This window comes from Scyliorhinus torazame, chromosome 28 (assembly GCF_047496885.1).
Source record: "Scyliorhinus torazame isolate Kashiwa2021f chromosome 28, sScyTor2.1, whole genome shotgun sequence".
In the NCBI taxonomy this organism is placed as follows: domain Eukaryota; kingdom Metazoa; phylum Chordata; class Chondrichthyes; order Carcharhiniformes; family Scyliorhinidae; genus Scyliorhinus; species Scyliorhinus torazame.
Window position 1 is genome coordinate 11,520,033 of NC_092734.1, and position 17,891 is coordinate 11,537,923.

The 17,891-nt window shown below is 46.9% G+C and overlaps 1 protein-coding gene across 2 annotated transcripts in view; it reads right to left on the bottom strand.

Moving 5' to 3' along the window:
- Positions 1-1,734: 1,734 nt before the first annotated feature.
- ecd (ecdysoneless homolog (Drosophila)) overlaps positions 1,735-17,891 on the bottom strand; it is a 34,261-nt gene continuing 18,104 nt past the window's right edge. For both annotated transcript variants that reach the window (XM_072491481.1, XM_072491482.1), the window contains 6 exons: positions 12,174-12,259; positions 7,834-7,940; positions 6,392-6,575; positions 5,162-5,229; positions 4,249-4,466; positions 1,735-2,239 (listed from right to left, as the gene is read on the bottom strand). In XM_072491481.1, the coding sequence (XP_072347582.1) occupies positions 2,024-2,239; positions 4,249-4,466; positions 5,162-5,229; positions 6,392-6,575; positions 7,834-7,940; positions 12,174-12,259 (879 nt within the window). In that variant the 3' untranslated portion in view covers positions 1,735-2,023. The remainder of the gene's footprint in view (positions 2,240-4,248; positions 4,467-5,161; positions 5,230-6,391; positions 6,576-7,833; positions 7,941-12,173; positions 12,260-17,891) is intronic.

A 17,891-nucleotide genomic window follows, 5' to 3' on the forward strand; every position in this document is an offset into this window, starting at 1 on the left:
ATTGACTCGCACATTACAGCCCATCCAATTCTGACCAACCTACCATAATGAGAAAGAACTTTGGTCAGATTTGCTCCTTCCTACCCAAGCAATGTGTATATCTTGAAGAGTCATCATAACCTTCCCTTTGGTGGGTCTGCGCAGATTTTCTTGCACACTGCCGTCCGATTAAAGGATTTTACAAATACTGAGTCTGTACACAGTAATTTGAACGTGCCGCAAGATGTTGCAAGATCAAAGGGTTTAAAAGGAGAATCCCAGAGTGTGGAGATATGCTAAAAGGTGTTGTAACTGATAACATAATAAGGGTAGTTGATGTAACAGAGCAGCAAGCAGGCCAGACCAAGTGTCAGAGATTTCTTGGATCAGTGTAGCTCAAAACATTGGGTATACTTACCCAATTAAATGTTCGGAGATCTGTATAGATTCTCATTGCAAATAATGCAGTGAAACATCACTTGACACAAACTGGTCTTTTGAGGGCAGTCCGTCAAGTATGTATCCAACTCAATTTCTATGTAAAAAAGTAAATGACTGCAGATGCTGGAATCTGAAACCAAAAAGAAACAAGAAAAAAGAAAGACAGATGCTGCCAGATCTGCTGAGATTTTCTAGCATTTTCTTTCAATTTCTATGTACTGGGCAGAGCAGCAGAGAGGTGCAGGTCTGTGATCCTTTGGGGAATGGGATCGAACGCGGTCCTCAGCACTGTGAGGCAGCAGTGCTAACCACGGCGCCACCGTGCCGTCCCCACCTCTTTGCTCCTTAAAGAACAACTTCCTTAGTCTCTCCCAGTAATTGAATAATATCGATTTCCCATTCCCCAAAGGATCACAGACCTGCACCTTTCTACTGCTCTGCCCAGTACACTGGAATGAGAGTTCTCTGCTGCCAGATAAATTGCTAAAAATAGGTGCGCAGCACTGTCACAGACATCCTATAAAAATATAAGCCATAAACTGCAGAATGAGGTAAAAATGTTACTGAAACAGCTCGCCACTACCTTCTCAAAAGCAGTCAGGGATGGGCAATAAATGCCGGCCTAGCCAGTGACACCTATATGCCATGAATGAATTTTTAAAAGAACACGCGTATAATTCTGCAGTGCCACAGCAAAACGGACACTTGGGGGATGGCGGGCCAGTGCCAACAATAGGGGTTTGATCTTTATTCCTTCAGAGAGTCGTGAACACCGCCCAGTCCATCACACAAACCTGCCTCCCATCCATTGACTCCATCTACACCTCTCGCTGCCTGGAGAAAGCGGGCAGTATAATCAAAGATCCCTCCCACCCGGCTTACTCACTCTTCCAACTTCTTTCATCGGGCAGGAGATACAGAAGTCTGAGAACACGCACGAACAGACTCAAAAACAGTTTCTTCCCTGCTGTTACCAGACTCCTAAATGACCCTCTTATGGACTGACCTCATTAACACTACACCCTGTATGCTTCATCCGATGCCGGTGCTTCATCCGATGCCGGTGCTTATGTAGTTATATTGTATATGTTGTGTTGCCCTATTATGTATTTTCTTTTATTCCCTTTTCTCTCATGTACTTAATGATCTGTTGAGCTGCTCGCAGAAAAATACTTTTCACTGCACCTCGGTACACGTGACAATAAACAAATCCAATCCAGCTGATTTCTGAAATGGTCTAGCATGTCTCATGTTTCCAGGGAAGTTAGGATTGGGAAACAAATGCTGGCCTTGCCAGCGACCCCCACAAACAAATTAAAAAGTTCTGATACCTGCATTTATTTACGACAAAAATAGTTTCTTCAAGATTTCATGGAATATGTTAAAATATAAAAAAGATGCATTCTCTCACAGATTCTAGTCCTAAACAAGTTTGCTTTTAAAGTATTCCAGCCCTCCAGTTTGTGGTAAATCTGGACTGCAGCCAGCTTTAATGGCTACTTGACTTCAGTGATGCAACAGCTGGCATAATGAAGCTGTAGATCTTGGGGCGGTGATAAAGAATTGGAAAGCAGTTGCAAAAGTGGTGACGCAGCAGCAGCCTTCATTTGTCCTGGTTGTCTGGTAGTCGTATCCCCATGCTCTGCAGGATGTTGGAGGCAGGCCCAGCTAGGCCGGCTTGTGAGCTGTACGACTCCAATAGGTTCTCCACCAGGTTCAAGTCCACGTCCACAGGCAGAATCTTCAAATTCCCTTCAGAGTCGGCCTCCGATTCACCCCCTGCTCCTTCTTCAGTTACATCAGGTCTGTCCGAGCCAACCTGTGAGGGTATCAAACAGAAAACTGCATTTTGTGGTTCAGGGAAAAAACATCGTACATCACACATACAGGCCTTAGAAAACACATGCTTCGAGTCTAATTCTTTTTAAAAAATACATTGAGTACCCAATTAATTTTGTCCAATTAAGGGGCAATTTAACATGGCCAATCCACCTACTCTGCACACCTTTGGGTTGTGGGGGCGGAACCCACGCAAACACGGGGAGAATGTGCATACTCCACATGGACAGTGATCCAGAGCCAGGATCGAACCTGGGACCTCGGTGCCGCGAGGCAGCAGTGTTATCCACTACGCCACCGTGCTGCCCCTTCAAGTCTAATTCTGAGCTAGCAGCTAGAGTATTAGTTATACCAGGGCAGTACTTTATAATTACAGTCTGATTCCATCCCTTTTTCCCCTATAAATTTAGAGTACACAATTCTTTTTTGTTCCCCAATTAAGGGGCAATTTAGAGTGGCCAATCCACCTACCCTGCAAATCTTTGGGTTGTGGGGGTGAGACCCTTGCAGACATGGGGAGAATGTGCAAACTCCACACAGACAGTGACCCGGGTCCGGGATCGAACCCGGGACCTCTATGCTGTGAGTCAGCAGTGCTAACCACTGCGCCACATCTGATTCCATCCTAACTAGAGCAGAACTCTGCACGTCTCTGCTAATAGAGAATCTGTCCCATTTAGACAAATTCCGAGTAGATTCAGGCCTCCGCGGGATCATATAGGCATTTTTAAGATTTGGGAGTTGTGCTCCACGCAATGTTAAACCCGAAGGGATTGAGATTCAGTGAAGGGTGGGTGGGGTCTCCAGCCACATCTCTCTCTTGCTCTCTCTCTCTCGACAGGTTAGAACTGCACACCAGAACTATTACTGCACATTTAACACCAGCAAGCAGGCGGTGGCCTTCTTGGAAGCTGGAAGAAACATTATGTCGTAAGAAGAGGTTGGGAGTGAGCTGGGAATGGGAAGAGTTTAGAAGCGGTAGTGTAGATGCTTTCGATCTTGGAGATGATACCACCAGTTCCTCGCATTCACCATCAGCTTAGGCGACCCACGCATGGGTTGTGGTGAAAAAAAAAAAAAAAAAATCACAGAACATGATCATTTGTGGTGAAGCGGAATTTGTAGTTCTTCCTGCTCTACACATTGGGGATTTGGTTTTGGAAAGGGTGGGGGTGATGTAGAACTCGAGGGTGTCAAGCCAAGTATATTCACCCCAGTGGCCAGCACAGTGCAGTTGAGTGGGGAAAGACGTGTCACTTCTTGTGGACCACAATGGACAAACCCAGCATTCTGGTGTCCCACAAATTCTTTCACCTCGCAATCAGACAGTTCAGAGTACGATTTGTAAACCCGTGAACTTATACATTAATACCACTGCTCACACAGGGCAAGATATTTTGCAGCACCGCAGGGGGGAATGTGGGCAATGAGTAGGAAAGAAAAAGGAAAGGGAGGGGTTTAGGAATTCAGAAGCAGAGCTGGTGACTAAAGATAGGAGGCTTTTGAAAGTTGTGAGTGAGGTGATAAGTCAGAAGGCATTAGGGGAAAGAGCTCGAGACAGCACGGCACTAATGGAGGCATGGGGGGACAAAGCCTCCGAGGGAGTCCAAAGAGCATAGGGGACAAATGGAACCAAAATTCTGAGCGTCCTGTACAGAAAAAGGAACAGAATGACATTTGGGTTCCACACGATGTCTGGACCACCAATGGGCAAGGTCAGTGAGACTTAAAAATCTTACAACACCAGGTTGAAGTCCAACAGGTTTGTTTCGAATCACTAGCTTTCGGAGCAGTGCCTGGAACAAACCTGTTGGACTTTAACCTGTTGTAGGACTTCTTACTATACTCACCCCAGTCACCTCCACATCACTGTTAAAAATGACAGTGAGCGAGATGTACCAACCTATTCCTGGTGGCATGCTGTGAAAATTGTTTTCCTGTCGCAGGAATCTAAATACGAATTGTCTGTCTTTTCCACCGCTAACTCACCTCATCAGCGGCCTTAGTAAAGCTTTTGCCAATATGGGTGCCGGCCAGCTCCTGGTCCATCTGCTCCATGTAGTCTTGGATGTTCCCAAGAGTCTCTGTTGCTGACATTCCCTCCTCCAGTTTACCCTCTACACTGTCAGACTCTGTTTCGCTGTCCACTAAATCATAATCCTCTTCCTCATCAACATCGTCCGAATCAAGCTCATCGGATTCCACCCCTGCAGTCGAGACCAGAGAACAGTCAGTTCAAAACATTGGGCATCAATACACGACTATTGGCCATCTCAAAGCACTTCACAACCACTTGAGTTTCTTTTTGAGGTGGAGTCACTGTTATGATGTAGGAAACACAGGCGGCAATATGCACACTCATAAATAACAATGTGATAATGACCAATGTTTCCGTGGTATCGATCAATTGGCCAGGGCACTGGGGGTAGCTCTCCCATCCCTCTTCAAAGTAGTGCCATGGGATCTTTTACATACAGACAAGGCGGCAAATGGAGCCAGCGTTTAACGTCTCAACCAAAACACGGCACCTCTGACAGTGCAGCACTGTCTCCCTACTGCACCAGAGCATCAGTCTGGATTTTTGTGCTCAAGCCTGGATGAGGAACTTGAACTCAAGAGGCGAAGGTGCGAACAACTGAGCCATGGACGATGCCGCTGCCAACATGGCTGACAACGCAGGACCATGATCTCAGGTAGGAAAGCTACGTGAAAAAAAAAATAGCAAGGGTAGATCAGTTAGCGTGTGGAAATACAAGGTTAACATTTCAAGTTCTGATGATGGGTCTACACCTGAAACATTAACCTGTCTTTTCTCATCACAGACATGATATCAACTTGATTGGGCAGATGTGGCCTCAAATGTCCAGTATAAAGATGACACTTCCCATACGCACATTCCTACCTAGGATCCTATCCAAAGCACTGGTGAAGGAGTTCACATCAAATTGGACTTGGCTGGTAGCTGAAGATCTGAGATTAAGGGGGGAAATAAAAATCATAATCACAAATGGTATCACAGTGGCAAGATCTTTATATGCACTGTCAATAGACTCCGTTTATAATATTGCTTTAGGAACCATTTTTAAAGAACATTACAACAAACCTAACGAGTAAGATTGAGCATCCAAAGCTGGAGACAGTCTTCTATTTATCGGCCAGCTAACAGTTTAGTATGTACTACTCGATCCCATTTGGCTTTACGTGCAGAGTTGGGCCAACTGTGATCTTCTTGTGAAGTTGGGTTCAGAGGGTAGAGATAATTGGACAAGATCATGTGTAAATGTATACGGGCGCACTGGTTAGCATTGCTGCACCGCAGCTCCAAGGACCTGGCACATTCTCCCCGTGTCTACGTGGGATTTTTCCCACAGTCCAAAGATGTGCAGGTTAGGTGGATTGGCCATGATCAATTCTCCCTTAGTGTCAAAGGTTAGGTGGGGTTACTGGGGTAGGGTGGGGTCGTGGGCCTCGGTAGGTTGCTCTTTCAGAGGGTCAATTCACATTCAGTGGGCCGAATAGCCTTCTCTTGTACTGTAGGGATTCTCTCGATTTTAAATGGAACTCAGTCTGTGATAAAGTCACTCGATCTGATCGTATCTTTCAGATGACGCTTTCTGATTTCATCGGTCAATAGTGAATGTCACAGAAACCAGGAAAGGAGTGGGATCACAACTCAAAGTCCTGGATTTCACCTGGAACGCGGTGGAGCTGGGAAAATTGCGAAGGGTCTCAGGTGGAGCAAGTGGGGTTGGAGAACTCAAGTGTATATGAGAGGGTAAGAAAGATGCTGCACTTTGGAAAGGGGATGAGGGGGGAAAATAAGTCTGGATGCGAGCAGTGTCAGTTTAATGGACAAATCGCTGGAACAGAGGGTTAACTTGGCTGGGGATGGTGGTGGTGGAGGGGATGCAGCGGAAAAGGGGAACCGTCATAGCAGCTAATAATTGATCACATTTTTAACAAACGGTCTGTGCTGTTTCGTGGTTAGCCTGCGCCAAGGCTGAAAACTTGATTGGCCGGTGTGTCTTATGCGGTCAGCAGACCACATAAATCACAGACCAATGTTACAAGGTCTCTGTAGTCTATGCCAAGAAAAAATAAATATGTATAATTAATACTTAAGATTCCATACTGTGGTATCTCTGCACCTTCGTGGGAGGACACCTTTGAGACAAAAGCCTTCATACTCTTGGTGACGTCACGCAGATCATAATCCAGTTCCTCCTCCTGTCTGACAGAGTTCAACAGCTTCCTGCCCGAGGCTTCCTCCAGCATCTGATCCAACTCCTCTGGGGAAATATCCAACCAGCTGTCATCTAGGCAGGCAAAGGAATCAGAAAGGTGAGAGGGCAGACACAGAGGGAGCAGTCTAACCAGGAGTGGTCACTTGGGATATTCATGAAAATGCTCCCATTGATAATGGGAAGGGTAAAAAAAAAAAAGGCTTTGTGAAGCAACACCAAATCCCACACGAGCATTCCAACCCCAACCTTGTTCATGAGAGAAGGAAGGGAGGGCTGAGCTGGGGCATGTCTGCGAACACAGGGGTCGCTGGAAATTGAAGTTGTGTCAGAACATCAGAAAGGTAACTGCGAAACAAGTTACTTGATTTAATTTTAGATTTCCAGCATACACAGCATTTTGCTTTTGTACTAGACCACATTCTTTTAATTAAAGAACTCACTGCAGTGAGTTCATTCCCACACAAAATGTTTTACCCAATCTGACCGCAAATCGGTTACAATAGGTATACAGACGAGAAAAAGGTCATTTATTCCATTCTAACATATTCATCAAGACATAGAATCATTCAGCAGCACGGTAGCACAAGTGGATAGCACTGTGGCTTCACAGCGCCAGGATCCCAGGTTCGATTCCCTGCTGGATCACTGTCTGTGCAGAGTCTGCATGTTCTCCCCGTGTCTGCGTGGGTTTCCTCCGGGTACTCCGGTTTCCTCCCACAGTCCAAAGACGTGCAGGATAGGTGGGTTGGCCATGATAAATTGCCCTTAGTGACCAATAAACGTTAGGAGGGATTATTGGGTTACGGGGATAGGCTGGAAGCGAGGGCTTAAGAGGGCCGGTGCAGATTCGATGGGCCGAATGGCCTCCTGCACTATGTTCTATTCCCATCATAATCCCCAGCTTTTTAAACCATCCCAGGATTTCTTCCTGTTTAAAATATCCAACATCACATGGTAATCAACCTATGGGAAGAATTTCCTGCCAACAGTCCTAAATTGTCTTTTGCCAGTTTGAATCCGAGCTAATTGTCCCAACGGTAATGTAATAATAAGAAATGTTTCAGATTTACTTTTTCTTTGCTGATTACTATCTCTGCACACCTCTGTAAAGCCTCCTTCGAGCTGCTGTCTTTCAGGTTTCACAAATCTTTTCACGTACCCCTAAAGGTGAATCTCATGGCCCAACTGTGCCCCTGGGGTTTCAATATCTGCCTCTTGTCCCAGCTACTGAAATTGTGGTTTGACCGCAACCCTACGCATTTCCCTCGCCTTAATCAGTCCGTGGTCAATGAGATGAACTTCTCAGGCACCGTCACTCAAATGTACCCACCATCCTCTGGAAGAAGGCTGTCCTCTTCTTTCTGTAGCTCTTCCACACTGTAGGACAGAGTTTGCAGAAGCTGCAGGACCTGTTCTCCTGGGCTTAAGGCAGATGAACTAGGAGACCAGAAAGAGCGAATGTGACTTTGAAAATAATGTAAAGCTAAGTTATTCATGAGCACTTTAGACGATTGATGGGAAATGCACTTGGGACTATAAATGAAAAGTTGTCGCAAATACAGAATTTAAACGTGGTACGTGTTTAAGTGGGAACAATATTACATATTTCCAGTGTGCTAGCATTTAGAATTCAAATGAATACTCCATCCAGTCACAAACTGCAACTCATGGCTACAATATATTAGTGCAGCATTATTAAACTTTTTTGTGAGGGGTCACTTGTCAATAATGGCAAAATTTCCAGGGACCCATGAAACGCCAGTACACTTCCAGGGATTCCACGTCTTAACTTCAAAAAGACACTGTCGGCTTCCAAAGAGAAATAGTTTGTTGCAGAATTTATTTTTTGCATTTTAACATACAGCAACAGAAATAGCGTGTTACCAACAGACCCATTAGTGGCTGGAAATCCCGTTTGCATACAGTTAAAAAGAACACCGAATAAAGAATGTGTTTTAGTAAACCCATACTTTACGAAGTGGAGAATCTACTGCATTATATGGGGATACTCACTACTTTAAATGATAGAACATGTACTGCATTTTTGCTCTTATTGTGTTTGTTATGTTTCTGGAAGGTAGGTGTCACTGGCTAAGCCAGCGTTTAGTGTCCATTCCTAATTGCCTTGGAGAAGGTTGTGATGAGCCGCCTTCTTGAACAGCTGCAGGCCATGTGGTGTAGGCACACCCACAGCACTGTTAGGGAGCAAGTCCTAGGATTTTGGCCCAGTCACAGGCGAAGGAACGGCGATATAGTTCCAAGTCAGGATGCTGTGTGTGATTTGCAGGGAAAATGACTTGAAGGGCGGTGTTCCCATGCATCTGCTGCCCTTGTCCTTCTAACTGATGGGGGTTGCAGGATTTCAAAGGTGCCTTGATGAGTTGCAGAATTGCAACTTGTAGATGGTACACACTGCTGCCGCTGTGCAAACCTGGTGGAATTAATTTTACGGTTGTGAATGGGGTGCCAACCAAATGGGCTTTGCCCTGGATGGTGTCAAGCTTTTTAAGCGTTGTTGGAGCTGCACTCACCCAGGCAATGGGGAGTACTCCATCACACTCCTGACTTGTGCCCTGTAGATGGTGGATAAGCTTTGAGGAATTAAGAGTGAGTTACTTTCCATAGAATTCCCAGCCTCTGATCTGCTCTTGTAGCCTAAGTATTCATATGCCTGTTTCAGTTCTGTTTCTCAAGGACGTTATCATGGGAGATTCAGCGATGATAATGCCATTGAACGTCAAGGGGAGATGGTTGGCTTCTCTCTTGTTGGAGATGGTCATTGCCTGGCACTTGCATGGTGAAAATGTTACTTGCCACTCATCAGCCCAAGCCTGAATAATGTCCAGCTCTTGCTGCATATGGACAATGACTGCCCCAGTATCTGAGGAGTCACAAATGGTGCTGAACATTGTGCAATTATGATTAATTCTAAACTTGAATTCACAGCTTTAAATTTATATATGATCACCTAAGAAGGTGTGGCATAATGGATCAATGCTCACGCTGTGAACATTTCTTTGAGAAGGTGACTGAACAGGTAGACGAGGGTAGAGCAGTTGATGTGGTGTATATGGATTTCAGTAAAGCGTTTGATAAAGTTCCCCACGGTAGGCTCTTGCAGAAAATACGGAGGCTGGGGATTGAGGGTGATTTAGAGATGTGGATCAGAAATTGGCTAGCTGAAAGAAGACAGAGGGTGGTGGTTGATGGGAAATGTTCAGAATGGAGTTCAGTTACAAGTGGCGTACCACAAGGATCTGTTCTGGGGCCGTTGCTGTTTGTCATTTTTATCAATGACCTAGAGGAAGGCGCAGAAGGGTGGGTGAGTAAATTTGCAGACGACACTAAAGTGGTGTTGTCAACAGTGTGGAAGGATGTAGCAGGTTACAGAGGGACATAGATAAGCTGCAGAGCTGGGCTGAGAGGTGGCAAATGGAGTTTAATGCAGAGAAGTGTGAGGTGATTCACTTTGGAAGGAATAACAGGAATGCGGAATATTTGGCTAATGGCAAAGTTCTTGGAAGTGTGGATGAGCAGAGGGATCTAGGTGTCCATGTACATGGGTCCCTGAAAGTTGCCACCCAGGTTGATAGGGTTGTGAAGAAGGTCTATGGAGTGTTGGCCTTTATTGGTAGAGGGATTGAGTTCCGGAGTCAGGAGGTCATGTTGCAGCTGTACAGAACTCTGGTACTGCCGCATTTGGAGTATTGCGTACAGTTCTGGTCACCGCATTATAGGAAGGACGTGGAGGCTTTGGAGCGGGTGCAGAGGAGATTTACCAGGATGTTGCCTGGTATGGAGGGAAAATCTTATGAGGAAAGGCTGATGGACTTGAGGTTGTTTTCGTTGGAGAGAAGAAGGTTAAGAGGAGACTTAATAGAGGCATACAAAATGATCAGGGGGTTAGATAGGGTGGACAGTGAGAGCCTTCTCCAGCGGATGGAAATGGCTGGCACGAGGGGACATAGCTTTAAACTGAGGGGTAATAGATATAGGACAGAGGTCAGAGGTAAGTTCTTTACGCAAAGAATGGTGAGGCCGTGGAATGCCCTACCTGCAACAGTAGTGAACTCGCCAACATTGAAGGCATTTAAAAGTTTATTGGATAAGCATATGGATGATAAGGGCATAGTGTAGGTTAGATGGCTTTTGTTTCGGTGCAACATCGTGGGCCGAAGGGCCTGTACTGCGCTGTATCGTTCTATGTTCTTTGTTAGTTTGAGTTGGGTATCATACATGTCTAACATGGACCAGCAGTAAAATTGTAGCTTTCAAGTCTCCATATGTCCTTTCGGTGCCCTCTCACTGCAATCACTTCCAGCCCAACATGCTACCATCTATCGTCCTGTCAACCATTATCTACTGTGTGACTCTCCCCTCCTGATGTTGTCTCTGTCAGCACCTACAAAACCTTTCTCAATGCCAACTTGTTTGACTAAGCTTTGGGTCCCCTCTCGGAAAACCTATTTCCCACTTCCAGCTTAATCCCTTCGTAAAGCATCTCAACTTGTTTTGATCATGTGAAAGGCACTAGACAAATGTTGCTGTAATTATATGACAGCTTTTAATCAATGTTGTAATCCTTCAGGGCCTTTCTGTAGTAAACACAGCTGGGTGAGATGTGCCAGAAAACAAAAAGAACATATCGCAAAGGAACAATGCAATTTATAATTCTCCATCAAATGTAATCTTTTCTTTACAGATGTCTTATCTGGTAATTAATCACAAGAGTTTTACTCAAATCACAGCCAAGTCAGCAATTTTGATTTATTTCCCCTTTCATTCTTTCATGAGATGTGGGTGTCCCTGACGAGGATGACTTTTGTTGCAAATCCTTCATTGTCCCTGAATGGAGTGGCTCATTAAGCCATTTCAGAGGGTCATCAACACTGCTGTGCTCCTGGAGTTGCACGTAGGCCAGACCAGGTAAGGATGGCAAATTTCCGTCCCTAATGGACAAGAGAACTATATGGGTTTTCCCGACAATCAACAGAGTTCCATGTCACCATCACTGAGGCTTGCGTTCAATTCCAGACTTATTAATTGGATTTTACATTCCACCAGCGGCAGTGGTTGGGGTTGAACCTGTGTTCACCTGGTTCTCTGGATTACAGGCCCAGTGACATTACCACCACATCCCTGAGTGTGCATGGTCAGTTTGTTGCAGATGGCACTGCCGCCGTCAGTAAAACATTGGCAGTATAAAGAAACAGCAGAGCTGCCATGGTGGGCAACTGCGCACCTTCAAGGTGGGGGAGGCTTCCGCAGGTGGTTCTGTCTGCAATTTCAACAAGAGTCTGAAGATTTTTGTCTGTTGTCAAAGGGAACAGCTCCAGTGCTCCCACTATTCAAGTGTACAGTGAGGCTGTTATTCCAATGCCTGGCTTCATTCCAACTGCGGAGGAAGCTGCTGTCACCAGAGAGCCATAAACAAAGGCAGTAGAACAATCTTGTGTGCAAACACAGCTGCTTAGACTCTCTACTCGAGATGGGTGAGCAGCTAATGTAAATAATGAAGCTTACTCCTGAACATGCAGCGCACTGCCGCGTGTTTACTTGTTATATCAGAAAATCTGCTTGCCACGGAAAGAGTTCTGCAGCATTGAGTGAGCGGCTGAAGTTCATTTTTGTTAACGCAAATGCACACGAGCACGTCATCTTGTACTGTACCTTTTGGACCTGGGAACAGAATTCTGGAAGTAAATCTCTGCTGATTGGAGCAATTCTTTGTATCGCGACGAACCCTCCAGCTCTCCCTGTCAAGGCACAAACACACAACCCGCTTTGATCAAGCTGCAATGTTGAATGAAAACCAGCTGTTTCAAAGTTAATGCACTGCCTGACTTGTGGGAGGGTTCAATTTATTATCACACTACCAGAAGGACGTGGAGGCTTTGGAGAGAGTACAGAATAGGTTTACCAGGATGTTGCCTGGTATGGAGGGTATTAGCTATGTGGACAGATTGAATAAACTGGGATTGTTCTCCCTAGAGACATGGAAACCGAGGGGCGACCTGATAGAAGTTCATAAAATTATTTGGGGTATAGATAGGGTGAACAGTTGGAGGCTTTTTCCCAGGATGGAATTGAAAATTACAAGGAGGCACAAGTTCAAGGTGAGGGGGGGAATAGGTTCAGTGGAGATGTGGGGAGGAAGATTTTTACACAGGTGGTGGTGGTGGCCTGGAATGCACTGCCAAGTGAGGTGGTTGAGGCAGATACGTTAGTGACCGTTAAAACTTATCTGGATAGACACATGAACAGACAGGGTATAGAAGGATACAGGCGGTCGGTCTAGATATGACAGGTGATCGGCGCAGGCTTGGCGGGCCGAAGAGCCTGTTCCTGTGCTGTACTGTTCTTTTGCATCCAATGTTGCTCGCCAACTAGGATGGTGGGACCTGTTCTGCTCGCTCTCAGGCTTTGTGCTGAGAAATCGCACTCAGCCGTGTTTACTACCCAGGCTCTCAGTAGAAAAGCTTAGAAGGTTACAAATGGGCTTTAATCGTACTTTTATAATTCTAATATATTTAAGAACCTGTCTTCAAATTAAAACTTTCAGAGTTACTGAGGAATCATGGAGGCCGCTGGAGCAGTGAAACTCGTAGCTTGATTTTCCGATAGGGTCAGGTGCGGTCATATTCAGAAACCGCTTATGGCGGGAACACATAGGAACAAGAGTAGGTCTTTCGGTCCCTCAAGCGCGTTCTGCCATTCAATGAATGATTTGAACCTCGGCTCCCCATAATCGAGATACCTGCTCTAACAAAATATATTGTAATGATTAGCAAATGCCTGCTGGGCAATGGGAATGAAGGTGGAGTATGTGAATCTGCAGCCTGGGTAGATCAATTGAGTATGTTGTCATTTATTCATTTCTGCATGGCTTTGCTCCACCTGATCTCTGTACCTTCTTCCAGCTTCCCACCCAAGTCCTTTCTCTCCTCTGAATCTGGCATCCTTGATCAGAGCACGGAATGGAAAAGCCCTCAGTACTGCTCCTGGCACCATACCTCTCCCTCTGATATCTTTCCTGCAGCTTTACGAACTTCTTCAAAACCTACCAGTTCCACCTTGCTTTCAGTCATCTCTAACTCTCTCCCACTACTGCGCGCCTTTAATTGCTCCGCTGTGAAGTGTCTTGGGATGTGTTTCTTCTTTTATAAAAGAAAGTCGTTGACTATGTTTACTGAGACTCACAGGAGGCCAAACCTACATTTCAGTGCTACAAACAATGTAAGACCTAGGCTCCACCAAATGCCATTTGAACATTTAAGTAGTGCATTGTTGTCATCTGCTGGTAATATTTTAAGCAATAACGAGATGCAATTCTTACTTTACACTACTGGTCAAATGTTCTTGCACAGCTGGGTGACTAGACAAGGTCCCATTCAGTTTCAAAAGAGATCTATAAAATGTATATAGCATCATCAATGTAAAAAGAAATGGCCCTAGCTTCTTCACAGAGGTTTAATAAAGAAACACACCGAAAATTAAAGGAGGGGGTATTAGGGCAGTGAACAAACGTTTGGTTAAAGAGGTGGATTTTAAGAAGGGTTTAAATGGCAAAGAGAGAGAGAGAGAAAGGGAGGAGGAGAGAGAGAGAGATGAGGAGAGAAAGAGAGTGGGGGGGGGGGGGGGGGGGAAAGAAAGAGTGTGGAGGAAGTGAGAGAGGAGAGGGGAAGAGAGAGAGGGGCGAGGGGGGGGGGGAGAGAAAGAGAGGGGGAAAGAGAGAGGGGGGACGAGGAGAGAGAGGGGGAGGAGAAAGAGAGAAAGAGGGGAGAGAGGGGGAAGAGAGAGGGGGGGGAAAAGAGAGAGATCATAGATTATAGAATTTACAGTGCAGAAGGCCATTCGGCCCGTCGGGTCTTCACCGGCTCTTGGAAAGAGCACCCTACCAAAGGTCCACACCTCCACCCTATCCCCATAACCCAGTAACCCCACCCAACACGAAGGGCAATTTTGGACACTATGGGTAATTTATCATGGCCAATCCACCTAACCCGCACATCTTTGGACTGTGGGAGGAAACCGGAGCATCCGGAGGAAACCCTCGCACGCACGGGGAGAATGTGCAGACTCCGCACATACAGTGACCCAAGCCGGGAATCAAACCTGGGACCCTGGAGCTGTGAAGCAATTGTGCTATCCACAATGCTACCGTGCTGCCCCAGAGAGAGAAGGGGGGGGGAAGAGAGAGAGCGGAGGGGAGAGAGAGAGAGAGAGCGAGCGAGCGAGGGCCCAAACAAGGTGAGATGAGCAAATTCTTTTGTTCTATCTGTACTTAAATGTTAGCGTTATCCTCAGAGGAGTAGCTGCATTTAAAAAAAATATATATATTTTATTAAAGTTTTCAAACACAATTTTCCCCCCTTACAAATCAACAAAAACGGTAACATGATCACTGATATATAACATTGTTTAAATAATATAGTAATCTAACCAAATAACACAAAATAATGCTCCCCCCGCCCCCTCACCCCATCTAGAACACAAACAATTTACCCCCCCCTCCCCCCCGGGCTGCTGCTGGCTATCTAATTTCCCCCTAACGTTCCGCTAGATAGTCGAGGAACGGTTGCCACCGCCTGGTGAACCCTTGAGCCGATCCTCTCAGCGCAAACTTCATCTGCTCCAGTTTTATGAACCCCGCCATATCGTTTATCCAGGCCTCCACGCCGGGGGGTTTTGCTTCCTTCCACATGAGTAAAATCCTACGCCGGGCTACTAGGGTCGCAAAGGCCACAATATCGGCCTCTTTCGCCTCCTGCACTCCCGGCTCGTCCGCTACCCCAAATATAGCCAACCCCAAGCTTGGCTTGACCCGCCACTGCCGGACACGACCAAAACATACGTGTGTGGTTTGCTGGGCTTCCCCCGCACCTCCCGCATTTGTCCTCCACTCCGAAGAACCTGCTCAACCTCGCTCCCGTTATGTGTGCTCTATGTAGCACCTTAAATTGGACCAGGCTAAGCCTGGCACACGAGGAAGAGGAATTTACCCTACTTAGGGCATCAGCCCACAAACCCTCCTCAATCTCCTCCCCGAGCTCTTCTTCCCATTTTCCTTTCAGTTCTTCTACCAGCTCCTCCCCCTCTTCGCTCATCTCCCGGTATATTTCGGACACTTTGCCCTCCCCAACCCACCCCCCCGAAAGCACTCTATCCTAGATCCTGTGTGTCGGGAGCAGCGAAAATTCCCTCACCTGTTGTCTCGTGAACGCCCTCACCTGCATATACCTAAAGATATTCCCCGGAGGCAGCTCATACTTTTCCTCTCGCGCTCCCAAGCTCGCAAACGTCCCATCTATAAATAAGTCTCCCACTCTCCTAATTCCTGCCCGGTGCCAGCTCTGGAACCCTCAGTCCAACCTCCCTGGGGCAAACCTATGGTTGTTCCTGATCGGGGACCACACCGAGGCTCCCAGCACACCCCTCTGTCGCCTCCATTGCCCCCAGATACTTAATGTTGCCGCCACCACTGGGTTTGTGGCAAACTTTTTCGGGGAGAGAGGTAGTGGCACCGTCACCAGCGCTTTTAAGCTCGTTCCTTTGCAGGACGCCATCTCCAGCCTTTTCCACGCCGCCCCCTCTCCCTCTATCATCCACTTACGGATCATCGTCACGTTGGCGGCCCAGTAGTAGTCACCCAAATTCGGCAACGCCAGTCCCCCTCTGTCTCTGCTACGTTGCAGGAACCCCCTCCTTACCCTCGGGGCCTTCCCTGCCCACGCGAAGCTCATGATGCTCCTATCTATTTTTTTTAAAAAAGGCCGCAGTGATCAATATAGGGAGACATTGGAACACAAATAGGAACCTCGGGAGGACCATCATCTTAATCGCCTGCACTCTGCCCGCCAGTGACAGCGGCTGCATATCCCACCTTTTGAAATCCTCTTCCATTTGTTCCACCAGCCGAGTCAGACTGAGTCTGTGTAAGGTTCCCCAGCTCCTGGCTATCTGAATCCCCAGGTATCGGAAGTTTCTTTCCACTCTCCTTAGCGGCAGGCCATCTATCCCTCTACTCTGGTCCCCAGGGTGTATCACGGAAAGCTCACTCTTTCCCATGTTAAGCCTATATCCCGAGAAATCTCCAAACTCCCTCAATATCTGCATGACCTCTGTCATCCCCCCCCCACTGGATCCGCCACATACAGCAGTAGGTCATCCGCGTAGAGTGACACTCGGTGTTCCTCTCCCCCTCTAACCACCCCTCTCCATTTCCTAGAGTCTCTCAGCGCTATGGCCAGTGGTCCAATTGCCAACGCGAACAGTAATGGGGACAGCGGGCATCCCGGTCTTGTTCCCCTATGCAGTCGAAAATACTCCGACCTTTGCCGATTTGTGACCACACTTGCCGTTGGGGCCCCATAGAGGAGTTTAACCCAGCTGACAAACCCCTCCCCGAACCTCCTCAGCACCTCCCATAGATACTCCCACTCTACCCTATCAAATGCCTTCTCTGCATCCATTGCCACCACTATCTCTGCCTCCCCCCTCTGCTGGGGGCATCATTATCACCCCCAATAGCCGTTGCACGTTGACATTCAATTGTCTCCCCTTTACGAACCCTGTCTGATCTTCGTGCACCACCCCCGGGACACAATCCTCTATCCACAATGCTACCGTGCTGCCCCAGAGAGAGAAGGGGGGGGGAAGAGAGAGAGCGGAGGGGAGAGAGAGAGAGCGAGCGAGCGAGGGCCCAAACAAGGTGAGATGAGCAAATTCTTTTGTTCTATCTGTACTTAAATGTTAGCGTTATCCTCAGAGGAGTAGCTGCATTTAAAAAAAATATATATATTTTATTAAAGTTTTCAAACACAATTTTCCCCCCTTACAAATCAACAAAAACGGTAACATGATCACTGATATATAACATTGTTTAAATAATATAGTAATCTAACCAAATAACACAAAATAATGCTCCCCCCGCCCCCTCACCCCATCTAGAACACAAACAATTTACCCCCCCCTCCCCCCCGGGCTGCTGCTGGCTATCTAATTTCCCCCTAACGTTCCGCTAGATAGTCGAGGAACGGTTGCCACCGCCTGGTGAACCCTTGAGCCGATCCTCTCAGCGCAAACTTCATCTGCTCCAGTTTTATGAACCCCGCCATATCGTTTATCCAGGCCTCCACGCCGGGGGGTTTTGCTTCCTTCCACATGAGTAAAATCCTACGCCGGGCTACTAGGGTCGCAAAGGCCACAATATCGGCCTCTTTCGCCTCCTGCACTCCCGGCTCGTCCGCTACCCCAAATATAGCCAACCCCAAGCTTGGCTTGACCCGCCACTGCCGGACACGACCAAAACATACGTGTGTGGTTTGCTGGGCTTCCCCCGCACCTCCCGCATTTGTCCTCCACTCCGAAGAACCTGCTCAACCTCGC